The following is a 15,132-nucleotide window of genomic DNA, read 5'->3' as shown; positions in this document are numbered from 1 at the left end:
AGAATAAACTTCCAGAAAAACCTTTCCATCCCCTATCTACCCACTATTCCCTTGTACACATGACAACAGAGACAAAAACTCTGGAACTCTGATGGTTAAAACAGTCCCAATTCTTGCTAGTCTTTTTACCAATCTTTATAGAGAAACAGAAGTTTCTTCCTGTTAATTTATGGAGTTTCTCACAAGAAAACTATTTTTGTTATAGTTTTCTATTGCTCTAATGTTAGCTGTCCAGAGATGCTATTATTAGAGTTCACTCCTCCCATTCTCACATCACTCTGAGGTGTGTATGGGCTATGCGTCTAGAGATAGCATTTTTAAGGATAAGTTATTCAAAGGCAAAAAAAAGAAAAAAAAGTCTTTTTCATCTGTTTCTGTGAGCTTCACCAGAAAACAGTTTTTCTCATGGCCTCTCAGGGCTTCAAATCTCTCAACAGTTTTCTCATGGCCTCTCAAGGCTTTTAATCTCTCAGTACTTCACTATACTATAATTACTCTTTACTCAAATTTACACTTTGAACACTATTCCTCTCTAGATCCTATATCATGAATTAAAGGAGTTCTTTTCAGGACTTCATTGTCCATCTCCATAGTTTTAACAGGGAGATATTTCAGCTTAATTAAAGCATCTTCTTAATTCTCTACCTTTCCTGAAGCTTCTTTTCTTTCTTGTCACTGGTAGTTTATAAAGTCTCTTTTCATGTTGATCTTTCTTTCTCTCTCTCTCTGGATAAAAAGATTAATCCGCAAGTCTCATCTGGGTAATGAAAGAGTTAAAATCTTGCCCAGGCTTTTGTAGATGGTTCGAGGATCTCTGCTGAACAAGAGCTGGAGCCGTCTGCGATGGAAGGTTCCTCATGGCTGCTCTGGAGCGTGTGGTCGCTGTTCCAACCTGCTGCAAGTCCAAGGCTTCCCTCTTCCTTCACTGGGCAGTTTCTAGTGAATGTAGTTACAGCAAAACCTGCAGCCGAGCCAGAGATCGGCTCGGCCCGGCCCGGGCCCGAGGAAAACCTTCCCCAGGCCCCCCCATCTCCCGGCCGGGAGACGGGGCAGGCCCGGCCCCGGCCCCGCCCGGCCGCATGGCCTGGGCAGGGACGGGAGGCCTGGAGCTCTGCTACCCTCCACAGCCAGAAACAAAGAGAACCCAGAGAGCTCTGCTTTTACATTTTAAGGTAGGGTTCACAAGTTGATCCCACTTTTCAATGGCCTAAACTGCTGTCAATTCCCAGCAATGACCGATAATTGGTCAGGAGAAAAGACTCCAAGCACTTCCCAGCAACTCCAACTCCCTTAAAGGTAAAGTAACTCCATGACAGGTACACAAAGGAATTTTTGGGAGAAAAGGCTCATATCACATGGCTTCTCTTGAGAGACAGGGAATAAACAGATACCTCAGTACCTGGAGGCTTGAAGGAAGATGCCATATCAGACCTATTGCTGATGCCAGATCCTCAAATAGTAACTGCAGGATAAAGCATCACATTACATCTCTGTTTGTCCCAAGCTGTAGCAGCTGGCTGCAGAACAGTAACCCATCCCCTTGTAACCTGAAGGCTGGATTAGCGTATGGCACTCGGGACCAGCACCCAGCAGCTCTGGCTACAGGACAGCAGCTTGTCTCACAGGGACCTGGCAACACCAAACATCAGCACCGCCCTGACTCCTCTTTCAATACCAAGAGTGGCACAACGTAGTAGTCACACCAGGTCACCACCAAGCATTCCACAAGATTCCCACTATCCACTACAAGAGCTACTCCGCAGCTGGCAGACGGCACTAACCAACACCCCATCCAGCAGCTGAGCTCAGACTCAGGGACACAGCTCGCTACACATTCCCTCCAGCTGTCTGACAGCATCCCAGTGCTGCAGTCTTCAATGTATGCTGCAGCACTTTTGGCAGACTTGCCACAGCCTCCTTCTGGTTTTATAAGAAGCTTTTCTGCCCAGCTATTTTGAGGTTTTGTCCTATTTTTCGCCCTTTTCTGCTGGGCAACAGGTTTGCTGCAGGTCTGAAGCTTCACAGCTGCCTCATTATTTAAGATTCTACCAAATGTTATGTCCTCCACTGGTTGTCAAAGGTAAAGAATACTAATTAATTAGACAAGAGATCAAAAGCAGCCACACACAGACATGAATGAAGACTGCCTGGAAGTCAATTTAACAGGCTTGACTCCAATTCTGTTAAAGACTTAAACCAGGGGAGTTTGCCTACAGTTCTGGGTGATTTCTAGTACTGTTTTGTTTGCTTATTCATATTCTCTTCTGCCAAACCAAACAAAGTTACAGCTGAACTGATCAATACACAACTGTTCAGCAAATAATTCTACTTTTTAGGTGCAGACATGGATTCAATGTGAAAGAGTCTCCAGTACTCACAAAAAGGGAGACCAAGAAAAAAACAATGTAGAAATTCTGTCTAGCTGTTATGGACATGTGGAAACAGCTCAACACAAGAAAGACTGCCCTTACTCCAGCAGGCAGGACCTTTTCTGTCTGAAGTACAATGATGGAGATTCAGAATTGGATCCAGCTGCTACCTAGATTTGAAGAGGGAACTTGCTCCAGACTGCATTACTGTTATCTCTGAATGCCATGGGTCAACTGCAGGAGATCAGAGGAGAGGCTATAACCCCGTTAAATCCACCTATGCAAATTAAAATATCAATTACAACTATTTGGCCTGAGTATAAAGCAGCATTGCAAAGGGTATCTCCATCCTTTTGACCCAAGTGCAGACTTCACTCTCTTGCCAGAAACTAAGACTGCATCAGCCTTCTTTAGCCCACCCTTCTTTTCTACATCTACTTCTTCAGCTACACCCTTTCCTCCTAATCTACATTATTAAAGGCTAGTAGTGAAAGGAAGTATTTTACACCTCAGGTCTTCAAGCCTGGGTGCAGATACATTTCTTTCTGTCTAGAGGGTATTTGAGACAGGGAGCTTAGAGACACACACTATCCCTGCTTCTTTCTGAAAAATTTGTTACTGTTGGGGAAGGAAAGGGAAGGGCTTGGCTACTTTTTATTGTCTTTTTGGACAAGTCTTTTTGAAACCCAGGGCTGTTTCCTTTTGATACAGAAAGTTTTTCTCGGTTTGGTTGTAATGGCCCAACTCAAACCATTCTGCAGTACAGATTCTAATTTTGTTTAACGATCTCACTCAAGAGGATTTTCTTATCTTCATCTCTGAGCCCATCACCACAATTGTGCCAGCTGGAATATCTCCCCAGGTGGCACACTAAGCACAGTAGCCTCAGAAAAGAAATGTATTAACAACACTCCAGATTCCTGGGCAACGAGGAGGGGAAAGAGGACTAACTCTTGAAAGGCAACTGTCCTGTTTCAAAAAGGACAAAGCAAGCTGCCTCTGATGTGACCAAAGATGCTGAAATCTGCTTTGAACCACACACAAGAACTTTTCTTCATTTTATGGTAGGTTTCTACATCTTTACAACACCACAGGATTCTCCTTTACAAAAGAACATAAAAAGAAAGCACAGAACTTCTCCTTCAGCTTTGGGTACATAAGCTTGAAGGAGGCAGCACCAGCAGCTCAAGTATTTCAAAATCCCTGTACCAATTCAGGCTGCATTTGGGATACAGCCCAATAGCATTAGTGTTTATGATAAGCAAAATCAGCAAAGAACTGTACCTGCACAGAGCAATAGAGCTTTGCTCAAACTGCACATGTACCATGTACTGGCTCTGTAAGGAAGTGGATTTCTTCTGTGCACCTAGAGTTTCCTAATGGCAATTACCATTGTGGCCCCCAGGCAATGTAATCAACTAGTTAATAAAAACAGGCTCTGAAATAAGGCAGAAATACTTGTTATCTTACAAATTAGGATTTCATTGTCCATGTCACCACTAATTTTAACTTAGCCAAAATGGTCAAAAGTCTTGGAAAGATTCAGAACAGCATTTTGCCTCATTCACCATCAGTCACCTGTTAGATTTGCCTCTCACAATTTGTTACTGCACCTCACTGACCAAAACCTTCCACTTTAAGAAAGAAAGGAGCAAGAGCTCCTCGAGCATCTGCTCAAGTTACACGATGTTTATTCTAAATGTTACCCTTCCATTGTGGGTTACATATAGTTTAAGGTAAAGAGAAATCATTCTAAGCTGATAATTTATTACCTTGTGCAGTAATCTATCTATATAATGATGGCAAATTATGACTAAAACTTTTCAAGAGACTACAAATGTGGATGGGCTGGAAACCACTTGGCCTTACAGCCTATCTACTGGAAGTGGGAAAAGGTATTTGAGAGCAAACCAACAATCACTTCTGGAAAATAAAAAATCTTCATTCTTTCAGCTTCCAGAGGGATTTACCACTCAGCTATGTGAGACAGCTACACATGTGTTGAGCAGGCTCCTCGATGGATTAAAACCAGTTCACTCATTTCCTGTTCATCCCCTTCCTCCCTTTGCAGTGCAGGACCTGACAGCCAGGAGGGGTATGACTCAGAAGGGCTGACAAAGTGGCTTCCACTCCATACTGCAAGTCAGCTGAGGATGAGAGGTGCAACAGGGGAAGACAGTGAAAAGAAACCAGACTGCAGCTGGATGTTGCTGCAGTGCAGGTCAGCACACGAGAGGCTGCTGCACTGACATGCAGCATGCACAGCACAACTGCAGTAAAATAAAATTTGACCCAGACAACTGTGCAGTTTTCTGATTTGAGCACTGATACAATTATTTACTTTGGAACATTACTGGTCCTATCGCCAAAAAAAACCAAACAAAACAAAAACCCCAAGGTGATAAAGCTGAAGAAAGAACAAGTCTAACTATTCAACCTTCAACCAGATCATGCACCAAAAAGTAGCAGGAAAAAAGACTCACTATCTTAATTTTAATTTTGATCATCCATCTTCTATTGTCCCTCCCTTCCTATCTACAAATGAGGATGATTCATTCTGAAATGGGACAGAATACAGGGCCATCCAAATCATGTGTTCAGCAAATGTACTGTGCACACACACAGAGCTAGCCAGGGGCCTGTGTCTGCCTACAGTAATTTCTTAGAGAAAGCCAGAAAAGCTCATTTTACTGTGTCTCAGAGAGAATTCTCTATATTAAACCCATATCTGCCTTTAGCAGGAGTTGCTGTACATAAGGAACTATGCAAGAGCTGAAAGGGGGAAAGAATAAAAGAATATGCAGGTTGAGATTGATCAACTCAGCATATGTACTGTGTATCAAATACCAGTCTTCCCAGCAAGGAACACTAATGTCAAAAATCCCTGAAATCTATCAGGGTGACTCCAAATTGATGAGCAGAGCTGGAGGGATGCTTAAGCCTACCAGAGCATAGTGTTTAAAAGCCATTGCACACTAAAGGCATGAAGTGCTACATTCCTGCTCCTCAGAAGAAAAAGCACAAACAGCTTCCTCAAGCAGGCAAGTGCCTCACCTGAAGATCAGGTTCCCAATCTATCAGGATCAGCTGAGAGTCAAGAAAAGAACAATGAGAAATAAAATCTGTCACACCAACCTACAAGGCTTAAGAAACAAGAGTAAACAAAACACCAAATCCAGATAAGGTGATTAAAGCTATCTTAGCAGCTGGTCTAAAATTTAAATGATAGACATTTCACACACCCTTTTTTTCCTTTTTTAATATTAGTCATCTTCAGACTATTGTCTTAGTTTTGTTTCTCTTCTTGTTTCTAGGAAACAGAGCCTCAACTAGCTAATGCAAAAAAAAACCCAAAAAAACCTCAAAAGAGAATTAAGTGAGAAGAGCAGGAAAAATGCAAAGCAGGGGAATTGAAACAAATGGAGGTCAGAGCATTGGTCCTATCACAAGAGGTAAAAAATTTGGTACATTTCTATACCACCTTCACTACCCTAACAAGAACAACTTTGTTACCCACTGCAAAATCCAAACAGAGATCAAATTAAGCAGCTTTGGGTTTGTTTTGCTTTACAATATAAAAACAGGTGAATGCAGGCAGCAGATGCAAGACCTTTGCAGAACATACAATCTTCTCTCTTATGTTGCCTTATCTCCCAAGACAACAGCTTTACATCAAAGTGGTAGCCTGGAATATCTGCAGCACTCAGTGCCTTTAGCCCTTTACTACTGACATGGATAAAGGGTCTCCTACAACACAAGCATCCCACAAAAAACACACCAGGATCAGTACAGCTGCTGTTTCACACTGCCAGAGAGGGAGCCCCATTAGGGTCAATGCAGAGAAAGGATAATAGGTGCAAAAGCCTTTGGGAAGAAAAGGAAAAAACAATGTAACACTCAGCTCTTTGGCACCACAGTGGAGTTGGAATGAGCTTTGTTGCGTTGGGAATTGCTTCTTTCATCAGTTTAAGAAACTTCCCAGGAGATTCAGAAACCCCAGGAAAGTGAAAACTCAGAAAAACAATCACTTTTTTTTAAAAAAAAAAAATACTTTAGGCAAACCAGAGACCCAAATTAAGATTATGCTCAAAGAATGCCAAGGCTTCTTATGCACAAATCCTCATTCACATAGTTGCTTGTATACCTGATGTGGATGAAGTCATGACGCCTGGGGCAACTGTTTTGTTCTCAGCCAAATCAACCCAGGTATGTTGAAAGTGTTCTTAGGAAAATACAACGTTGTTACGTAAATTCAGCTTTTAGGGGTAGGACTGGAGGAGCAAAGCATCTGCATGTCAGCATTGCAAAACCTCCGTACATGAGCAGTGGGATGGGGAAATCACTGGAGTAGAGTTGAGGATGACCAAGTTGCATGGACAGGTCATGAAACAACTGTGCATGAGCCATGCTGCTACATCAGATTCATATAAGTAGTTTGGTGTCCAGTAAATGCACAGTTCTGTCTGAGCAACAGAACCCAGATGGTCATAATCACTGTCACGGGGTCTGGTTGGAGCCCTGTCACCAGAAGTGCCCCTCAAGGTTCAGTACAGGGCCCAGTGTTGTTTAACCTGTTCATCAGTGCCTTGGATGAAGGAGCAGATGCCTCCTCAGCAAGTTCACTGATGACACAAAGCTGGGAGGAGTGGCTGATGCCCCAGAGGGCTGTGCAGCCCTTCAGAGGGACCTCAACAGGCTGGAGAGATGGGAAGGGAAGAACTGTCTGAAATCCAGCAAAGGCAAATGCAGGGTCCTGCACTGGGGAGGAACAACCCAGGCACCAGCACAGGCTGGGGGTGACCTGCTGGAGAACAGCTCTGCTGGGAGGGACCTGGGGGTTCTGGTGGATAGCAAGGTGTCCCTGAGCCAGCAGTGCCCTTGTGGCCAAGAAGGCCAGTGGTGTCCTGGGTGCATCAGGAAGAGCATTGCCAGCAGGTGCAGGGAGGTGATCCTGTCCCTCTGCTCAGCCCTGGTGAGGCACAGCTGGAGTGCTGTGTCCAGTTCTGGGCTGCTCAGTACAGAGAGACAGGGAGTTCCTGGAGTGGGTCCAGTGGAGGGCAAGGAGGATGCATGGTCAGCTGGAGCTTTTCTTATGAGGAAGGACTGAGGAAGCTGGGCCTGTTCAGCCTTGAAAAGAGACACTTGAGAGGGGGACCTCATCGATGCCTGTCAGGATCTGAGGGAGCTGTCAGAGGATGGAGCCAGGCTCTGCTCGGTAGTGCCAAGCAACAGGACAAGAGGCAATGGACAGAAACAGGTGCACAGGAAGTTCCACCAGAATATGAGGAAAAGCTCCTTTACTGTGCAGGTGACAGATCAGTTCTTTACTGAACAAGTTGCCTAGAGAGACTATGGAGTCTCACTCACTGGAGATATTCAAGAACCATCTGGATGTAATCCCATGCCATGTGAACTAGGATGACCCTGCTTGAGCAGGGAGGTTGCATTGAATGACCCAGTGTGGTCCCTTTCAGCTCTACCTATTCTGTGAGTCTGTGTAATTTAAATAGAAAATAAATAAATAAAACTAAGCCAGTGTATCAGAAAGGTCAGGATTCTTTCAAATCAAGAGACAGTCACTGGAAGTCGGCGGGGGGGGGGGGGGGGGGGGGGGGGGGAGGAACAAAAAAAAACCCACACCAAACTAAAAAACCCCACAAAAGCCAATAAAACCCAAACTTAACAAGATGATTACATTGTTAGCTCTAGACTGTCTTGACTGCATCAAATCACAAGACTATCACACAACAGGCCAGCCATGGCACAAAAGCAGCATGTCATACAAGCCTTTACACTTTTAGAACACACATCTAGTATATTCCTGCCCAGGCTGTGAAATCAAGTAAGGACAGGAATTCCCCTGTAAAGCCCTAAGGAACCACATAACCTTTTAATTAGCCAAAAGAAACCCCAGGTGTACTCACATTTGATTAAATCAATGTCAGGCATGCTCATCAAAGGACATTGCTATTAACAAAACTAACCTATCTTCAGCTATGCAAGAGCCCAAAATACCTGTTCACTGCACTCATTTTTTTCTCTCTCCTTGCTGACTTCAAGTGTGAACATATTCAGTGTCAGAAAAGATACACAGGAAGAGGCAAGACACATCAGAATATATCTGCTTGGCTCCAAAGAGTTCAAGCATAATAGATGCTATTTAACACTGATGGACCTCCAATTGTCTGCAGATTAACAGATAATTCAACTGTCTGCTGACAGAAAAGGAGGCAATAAGCAGAAATTAAAACACATTAAATTCCATTTGAACACAAAGGAAAAATAATTTTTTTTTAAAAGTCTTTATTTTCATGTTTGTATTAATGTGAGAGTAGTCAAACACTGGAACATGGTGCCCAGAGATGGTGGCATCTCCATTTCTGGAGATATTCAAAAGCTGCCTGGCCACAGGCATGAGCAACCTGCTGGAGGTGACCCTGCTTGAGCACAAGGGTTAGACTAGATGATCTCAAGAGGCTCCCCCAACCATAGCAATGCTGTGATTTGGTGAATTAGGATATCAACAGGGCAGGCAAAAATTTCTAGCCACTTTCACTGACTCCATCTCTCATTTTAGCCACAAACACAGAATCTTTAAATGCTGCTAGCACACTTACTGTACCCTTGAAAACACCATCTACAATTGATGTGGAAGCTCTTGTCTTCTAATTCCAGCTTTCATGTCTTAAGAGTATGTCCATGAAATATGACTTGGAGATAGTGCCCTTGGTCTTCTCTTTTAGCTTGCTGGCCAGCAGAACGAGCTCAAAGGAGAGCCAAACTCACTGATCCCTGCATTGCAGCAGACCTCTCCAGCCCTTACCCATGTCCCTGTAGGTTGCTCTTTTGCTTTCCATCAAAGTCTCCTTCTGGATACCTCTACATGAACTTGGACTACAACTGACAGATGGGTTTCACTCCAAAGAACCCACATATAAGCAGGTTCACATATAACCACTACACATGGTAAGTCATAAACCGCAGGGCGTCTACAAGAAGGCTTCTGTCAATTCATTGAAAGCATCATTTGCTCCATTAGGTATTTATTGGATTGAGAATCTAACTGAATCATGCTTTTGTTCATCATACTACAGAACATAGTGAAAAGTCCACAAAATGTATTTAACTCCCAGCTTAGAGCAAGAGGAATGAGAGTAGTTCCATTAAAAAGAGACCTCATTAAAATTTGATAATGCAGCCCTTCTCCCTTGCCAATTACACTAACAGTGCTCTGTCTCATCGTTCTCTGGTGTTTAAAGAGCAGTAAATAGGCTTCCTATAGAAGATGATAATGGAAACACCCTGAATCTTTATGTTAATGCACCAGTGGTTTGTTTCAGCTTTGAGGAATGTGGTTAGTGACTTACCCTGCTGGATAAGCGACAAGGCCAGTTCTGGGGTCACAGGCTAATCCTCTGCCTCCTGACACAGTTATGCCCAACACCTTCTCCAAAGTCACCTAGAGCATATAAGAAAAAAACAGTACTATGAAATGTGAGTGCAGTTCAAATAGACCCATAGCACAGATGCCGATGGTCTGGTTCACACCGGATCCCTGGTTCCTAGAAATCCACTGAGAAGCACCAGGTACAAAAGTAACCCCATTCAACTTTCAATACAGGCATAGGAAAATACTGCTGGGGTACAGAGAAGGAATTATCGACCCACTTATTACTTTCTCTATGCCAGAGCATTGCAAACAGAGGACTGCAAGCAGCAGATAGTACTGGTGAAAAGCTGGGATGCACATTCATTGACCACCCATTCCCATCCTCCCAGTAAGAGCAACATACCACTGTCTCTAGAGCTTGGCTCTTTCCTGAAAACTGTTTCCAGGCTGACACATTCTCTTTGTTGCCTCCATCCAGTGGTAGGTGGTTCAGCCTGGTCCCAGCCTTGTATTCCTAGGAACTGAATATTCAGTTTTTCCTAGGGTGCTTGAGTTGGAAATCACAGCTAGTGGTCAAAGGCATCCCTTGCCAGGAGTCATGAGACAGAACACCATAAACATAATTCAGAAGCCTGCTGCATACCAATGACCCTTGCAAGAGACAGTTATCTGAATGTCCCCACACTTCCCCTCAGGCAAAGATCCCCACTATTTTTAGGAAAACAAAAGAAATGCAACTGGGAAGAGTACTTGGAAGATACAAAGGCCTCTGTAGTAAGAAGCTGATAAAAGCAAAAAAAAAAAACCAAAAAAAACTAAAACGGGAGGACAGTTGACAAATGGACATGACACAATGTTTTGGGGAGCACTCCCTGGCAGAGAAAGCATCAGAATTCAGCGATTACCCCAAAGCAAAAGGCTGCAGTGGCATTACACAGCACAAAATCTGATTTGTGGCATGAAAGGACTCAACCTCTGAGCACAAACCAGTTGTCAGCCCTGGGGCTATTTTGACCGACACAAAATTATTCTCTTTCCTTTACATTTGCAGAGTTTAATTTTATTTATTATATATTTGATGCATACATTCCTCCTCAGCATTGCTGTCTGTGCCAAACTCAAGGATTTTACTGGGTCACAGTCTTCTGTTTATAATTATCATCATCTAAGTTATATTTGGTTAAAGCCTTAGGGGTATGGACACAGCATAAGAAGTTACTATTGTAATAATTACTACTGACTTTAATAGCTGCCCTGAAGATGAACATCTTGCTTTTATATGGACGTGGAGCACAAAAGGCAGGGGCGGGGCAGGTTTCCCACGCCACCCTGACCACACACCTTACCAGACCTGAGGAGTTTGGCTGCAGGGTGAGACACAAGGTCTCATGGAGCTCAAGGCTCAGGCTGCTAGGGAAGGAGTCAGAAGTAACCCCACACAGAGAAGCACCTTGATTCATCAGGTGAAGCAGGGCTGAGGTGCCACCACTTAACATGAGCCATGCAAGCTTTCAGTTAGTTCAGATTTGGCCTGCCTTCAAACAGTGACATGGAAAGTAGATTTCATATTCCAATCTCTGGAACATCTCAGTCATTTTTTCCCCTCTTATTAATAATATACCCCAAGTACTTTAAGACATTATGAGAAACCACCAAAATGTCCCCTTCCTTTGCAAACTGAGAATCTCTGAATACATGGCTTTTACAAAACTCCACTGAATTTTTCTTAAGAAGGAATATGTAATTAAAAATGCAGTTACAAATCCACTGATAAAGACAGGAACTAGTTTTGTTTCAACTTAATACTGGAACAAAAATGTGGTGGTTAGGGAGAGGAGTGGAGAAGGCCAGGAGGATATCTACTCTTCCAGACTTGTTAACAATACTTCAAAACATATCTTTTTAAAGCAGCTCAAAAAGATGCAGAAAGAACTCACTGCTTCTGCTGCTGAGATTCTGGCTAATATCAGCAGTTCCCAAACTAGAAGAGGTTTAAGTTCCTAAAGAAAATGCATTCTTTTGTGAAGGAGGAAGTGGAAGAGACATGTGCCATTCAAGTAGTTCCATCTAGATAAAGCACCAATTACTTGATGCTGTCAGCAAACACCAATTTAGAATGCTGTGATTACACTGTTCAGTGCGAGCTTTAGCAGAATTATAGTCTGGCTGTAATTCCCCCTATCCTAAAAGACACTGCTTGACCTTGGCTATGCAGATATTCCAGCAGCAATTCAGCAACCTACTTTCACCAACAGGTATGTTTTTGCTCTGCAAGGACATTTATCGAGCCTCTCAGTGTGAAGTCTTACCACAGCTGAGCTGATCTTACAGCAGCCTGTCTTGGAAGGGACAGTTCCTTCCTTCCTCATCCTACACAGCCCAGTGGCACCCCCCACCATTTCCCTCACTCCAGACAGCCCTGGCATGGCAATTACCTGTCCAGAAGGCCAAACCAGCAGAAAACCATGTTCCACTTTTTATTTTCTGTTTAATTTCTGTTTGCCAGACTGGGGAGAACCACAGGAAGTCAGTGGAGGTCCCCTGCTGCTCTGCCAAGAGACTTTTTATGGCAACACTAGGATGTGGAGTCTGCCTTTCTCCTATGGTCAACACACAGCTTGACATAAAAGGAGTAGCTCAGTCTTCCAGTCTAATTATTTTACTGCCAGTGAGTAGCTTCTGGCCTCCAACAGACCATTTATTCCTTTAGAGAAAGGCAACTCTCAAGGCCATACCTCTTATATTGACAGACCAAGTGCCACAGAAACAGGCACCTGTCTCTAGACTAAAGATTCACAATTAACTTTCTGAAAAAGGCTTCCCCCTCTTTTGCTCCCAGTCTTAACTTCAAAAACTTCCTCGTGTAAAGAACTTGAAAGGCAGGCCCACAAAGCCTATTCAAAGGCAGCACCTCCATTTGATAATAGTCAAGTATTAAAACCAACTTGCATCAAAAAAGAGTGCATATAAATTTAAAATGTGATCTTATGAGACTTGTGAGCTCCACTTCCACCAACCTGTGCACAATACACCGCAGCTTTTTCCCCATGACCAGCTTCCAGACTATGTGACATAGGGGCAAGTTATAGTAACTTTGTCACAAAACTTGGGAATGAAAAACATTTCAGAGAGAAAAAACAATAGGTAACAACACTGCATAAACTGGATTCTTCTCAATTTTTCCGCTAAAGTAAATAAATTCTTAATATGGTTAATTAGTGCAAAAACACATCAACTTTAACTTCCTAATCTGGAATTAAGATTTGTCAGCAAAGGGCAGATTTGATACAGGTCTGCCATTATCCCACATCTGAAGTTACCACTTCCTCCTGTGGTAAGGGCAGTCTCCCAGTCCTACACAGCCATAAACACTGCCACTCATATAAGTCTCCCAAGTAGTACTTCAGCACATCCCAGTCAGAAACAAATTATTTTGCACACCTTCCCAAGTCCGATCTGAGCTAACCACAGGACCTGGAAAGTTCCCCTGCAGATCTGAGACACTGTTCATTACCAATAGCTCCTCTGTTTGCCCAGTTTGCATCCTACAGTTGTCAGACATGTCACTGCTTGCTCAGGCCTTCACAGGCAACTAATGGGCCACCTCAACACCCTCATCCAAACCTGGAAACAACTGCAAGATTAAACCTGTCATTTGTACTAAATTAGAGGCAGGAGAGAAGGCTGACAAGCCTCATTTGTTACTTCATCTTGAGGCTTCTATTAATAGCATTTGGCACTTTCAGTCAAGGTTCTCTATGCGACTTGAGAGAGTTATTGAATTGATTCACACACAAAACACTTCTGCAGCTCATTTTGTGCTGCTAGCTGGAACCATCCCATCTCCATTCCTTTAAGGTCAACTTTTACTCAAATTTCAAGGCTCAATATACACTCTCAGACACCAAAACCTGTGCTGCTAACACCTGTCTTGCAAAATCCGATATTCAGCCATTTTACAGGATTAAATTTAAATAAATTAGGTTCCTTGGAACTGCACAAATGTGTGTAAAGAAATTTTTGTGCCTAAACAGATCCCTTGCCCTGTTTCTTCCACGTCAAATTCCAACACCATCAGACAGGTAGGACAAAATCAGCAGAGCCCTGAATTGTAGGACTCAAGGTACCAAGAGATATTCACAGCAGCTGTACCTTCCCAGAAAGAGGTCTCACTGCAGCCCAATCCCACATGGAAGTCAAAGAGCATATCTGAGAGCAGCCCTTGCTTCCATCAGGCAGTCCCACACTGCACGTGGGGAAAGCCCATGCTTGGGGGAAGAAGCTGTGCCATCTTTCCCTTCCTACTGAGGTGCAGATAATAATTTCAGAAAGACTGATCTAAACAGCCCCAGCCAGCCTCACTCAGCTTTTCAGAAAATTCAATGTCTGACCAGCTGCACCCAGGTCTCAGAGTGAGTTTTGTACTTGCATGAGCTGTTTCTGTTGGTTTGAGGAAGTTACCACAAACAATTGCTTCCATATGCTATAAGAACAACACAGAAATCCCTGAAGGATCAGCCTAACTTCACCCCCTGCAAACACTTTGCTCTTTCCCACCATTTGCATTCCTTTGGGACCATCTAGACTTGCAAAGCCACACAGGAGTACAGCAGACAAACGCTGTGGCCTGCACATCCAGCCAAGACTCTGTTAGAAAGCAGTAATAAACACACCCAACACAGCAATAATTTCCACAGGTGCCAAATGGGACAATCTCATCACATGGACAGTCCTGCCTGTCACAGGCACTCTGCCTACAGCTGCACTGTTTCACTACTGAACCCCTGCTGCTGGGTAGGAGCTCCTGTATCTGTGCCTGTTTGCACACCAGCAGATTTCTGTGCTCTGCCTTCATCTTAAAAGAAAGAGAGAAAAAGACATTTTCAAGACAAAGCCATCTTTAGGCTTTAGGCCACCAGGCATCCCTCAAAGAGTTTTGACTGTAGGCTGAATAATAGCCTGCTGCCACCCACCCCACCATTCTCCCCAGGCCAGCAAAAGACTAAGTGGGAGTTCAACAGTACTTCAGCTCTTCATCCCCACACTCATATAACAAAGAAATTAGAGTTTTCTGACTTGATTATCTCACCTCCTGCCTTCTTATGCTAACTTCATCCTCTTTTAGGCCCAAAATCTCATCCTTCACTACAAGCACAATTTATTTAAGCATGGAAATGAAAAAGCAAAGCATTTGAGAGGATTTGTGCTACTCTCCAGTGCTCAAAATGGCAACCAAGGGGAGAAAACTGATGTTACTGTACAGGGCTGCCCACAAGCCCCAATACCTACAGCATCAGACAAGAGAAAACCATGTTCAGCAAGCAGATCATGTCTGTTCCAGACTGCATGAGATTGGCCCCCTTGGATCAGAGA

General features: G+C 43.5%; 1 protein-coding gene across 26 annotated transcripts in view; it reads right to left on the bottom strand.

The window, feature by feature from the left end:
- The window catches only part of MAPKBP1 (mitogen-activated protein kinase binding protein 1), a 101,305-nt gene that overhangs the window by 62,998 nt on the left and 23,175 nt on the right, over positions 1-15,132 (bottom strand). For all 26 annotated transcript variants that reach the window (XM_086894254.1, XM_023928183.2, XM_086894252.1 and 23 more), the window contains exon 3: positions 9,737-9,828. In XM_086894254.1, the coding sequence (XP_086750380.1) occupies positions 9,737-9,828 (92 nt within the window). The remainder of the gene's footprint in view (positions 1-9,736; positions 9,829-15,132) is intronic.

The sequence above is a fragment of the Cyanistes caeruleus genome, chromosome 6, assembly GCF_971803275.1.
Source record: "Cyanistes caeruleus chromosome 6, bCyaCae1.hap1.1, whole genome shotgun sequence".
In the NCBI taxonomy this organism is placed as follows: domain Eukaryota; kingdom Metazoa; phylum Chordata; class Aves; order Passeriformes; family Paridae; genus Cyanistes; species Cyanistes caeruleus.
This window is presented reverse-complemented; position numbering and strand designations above follow the sequence as displayed.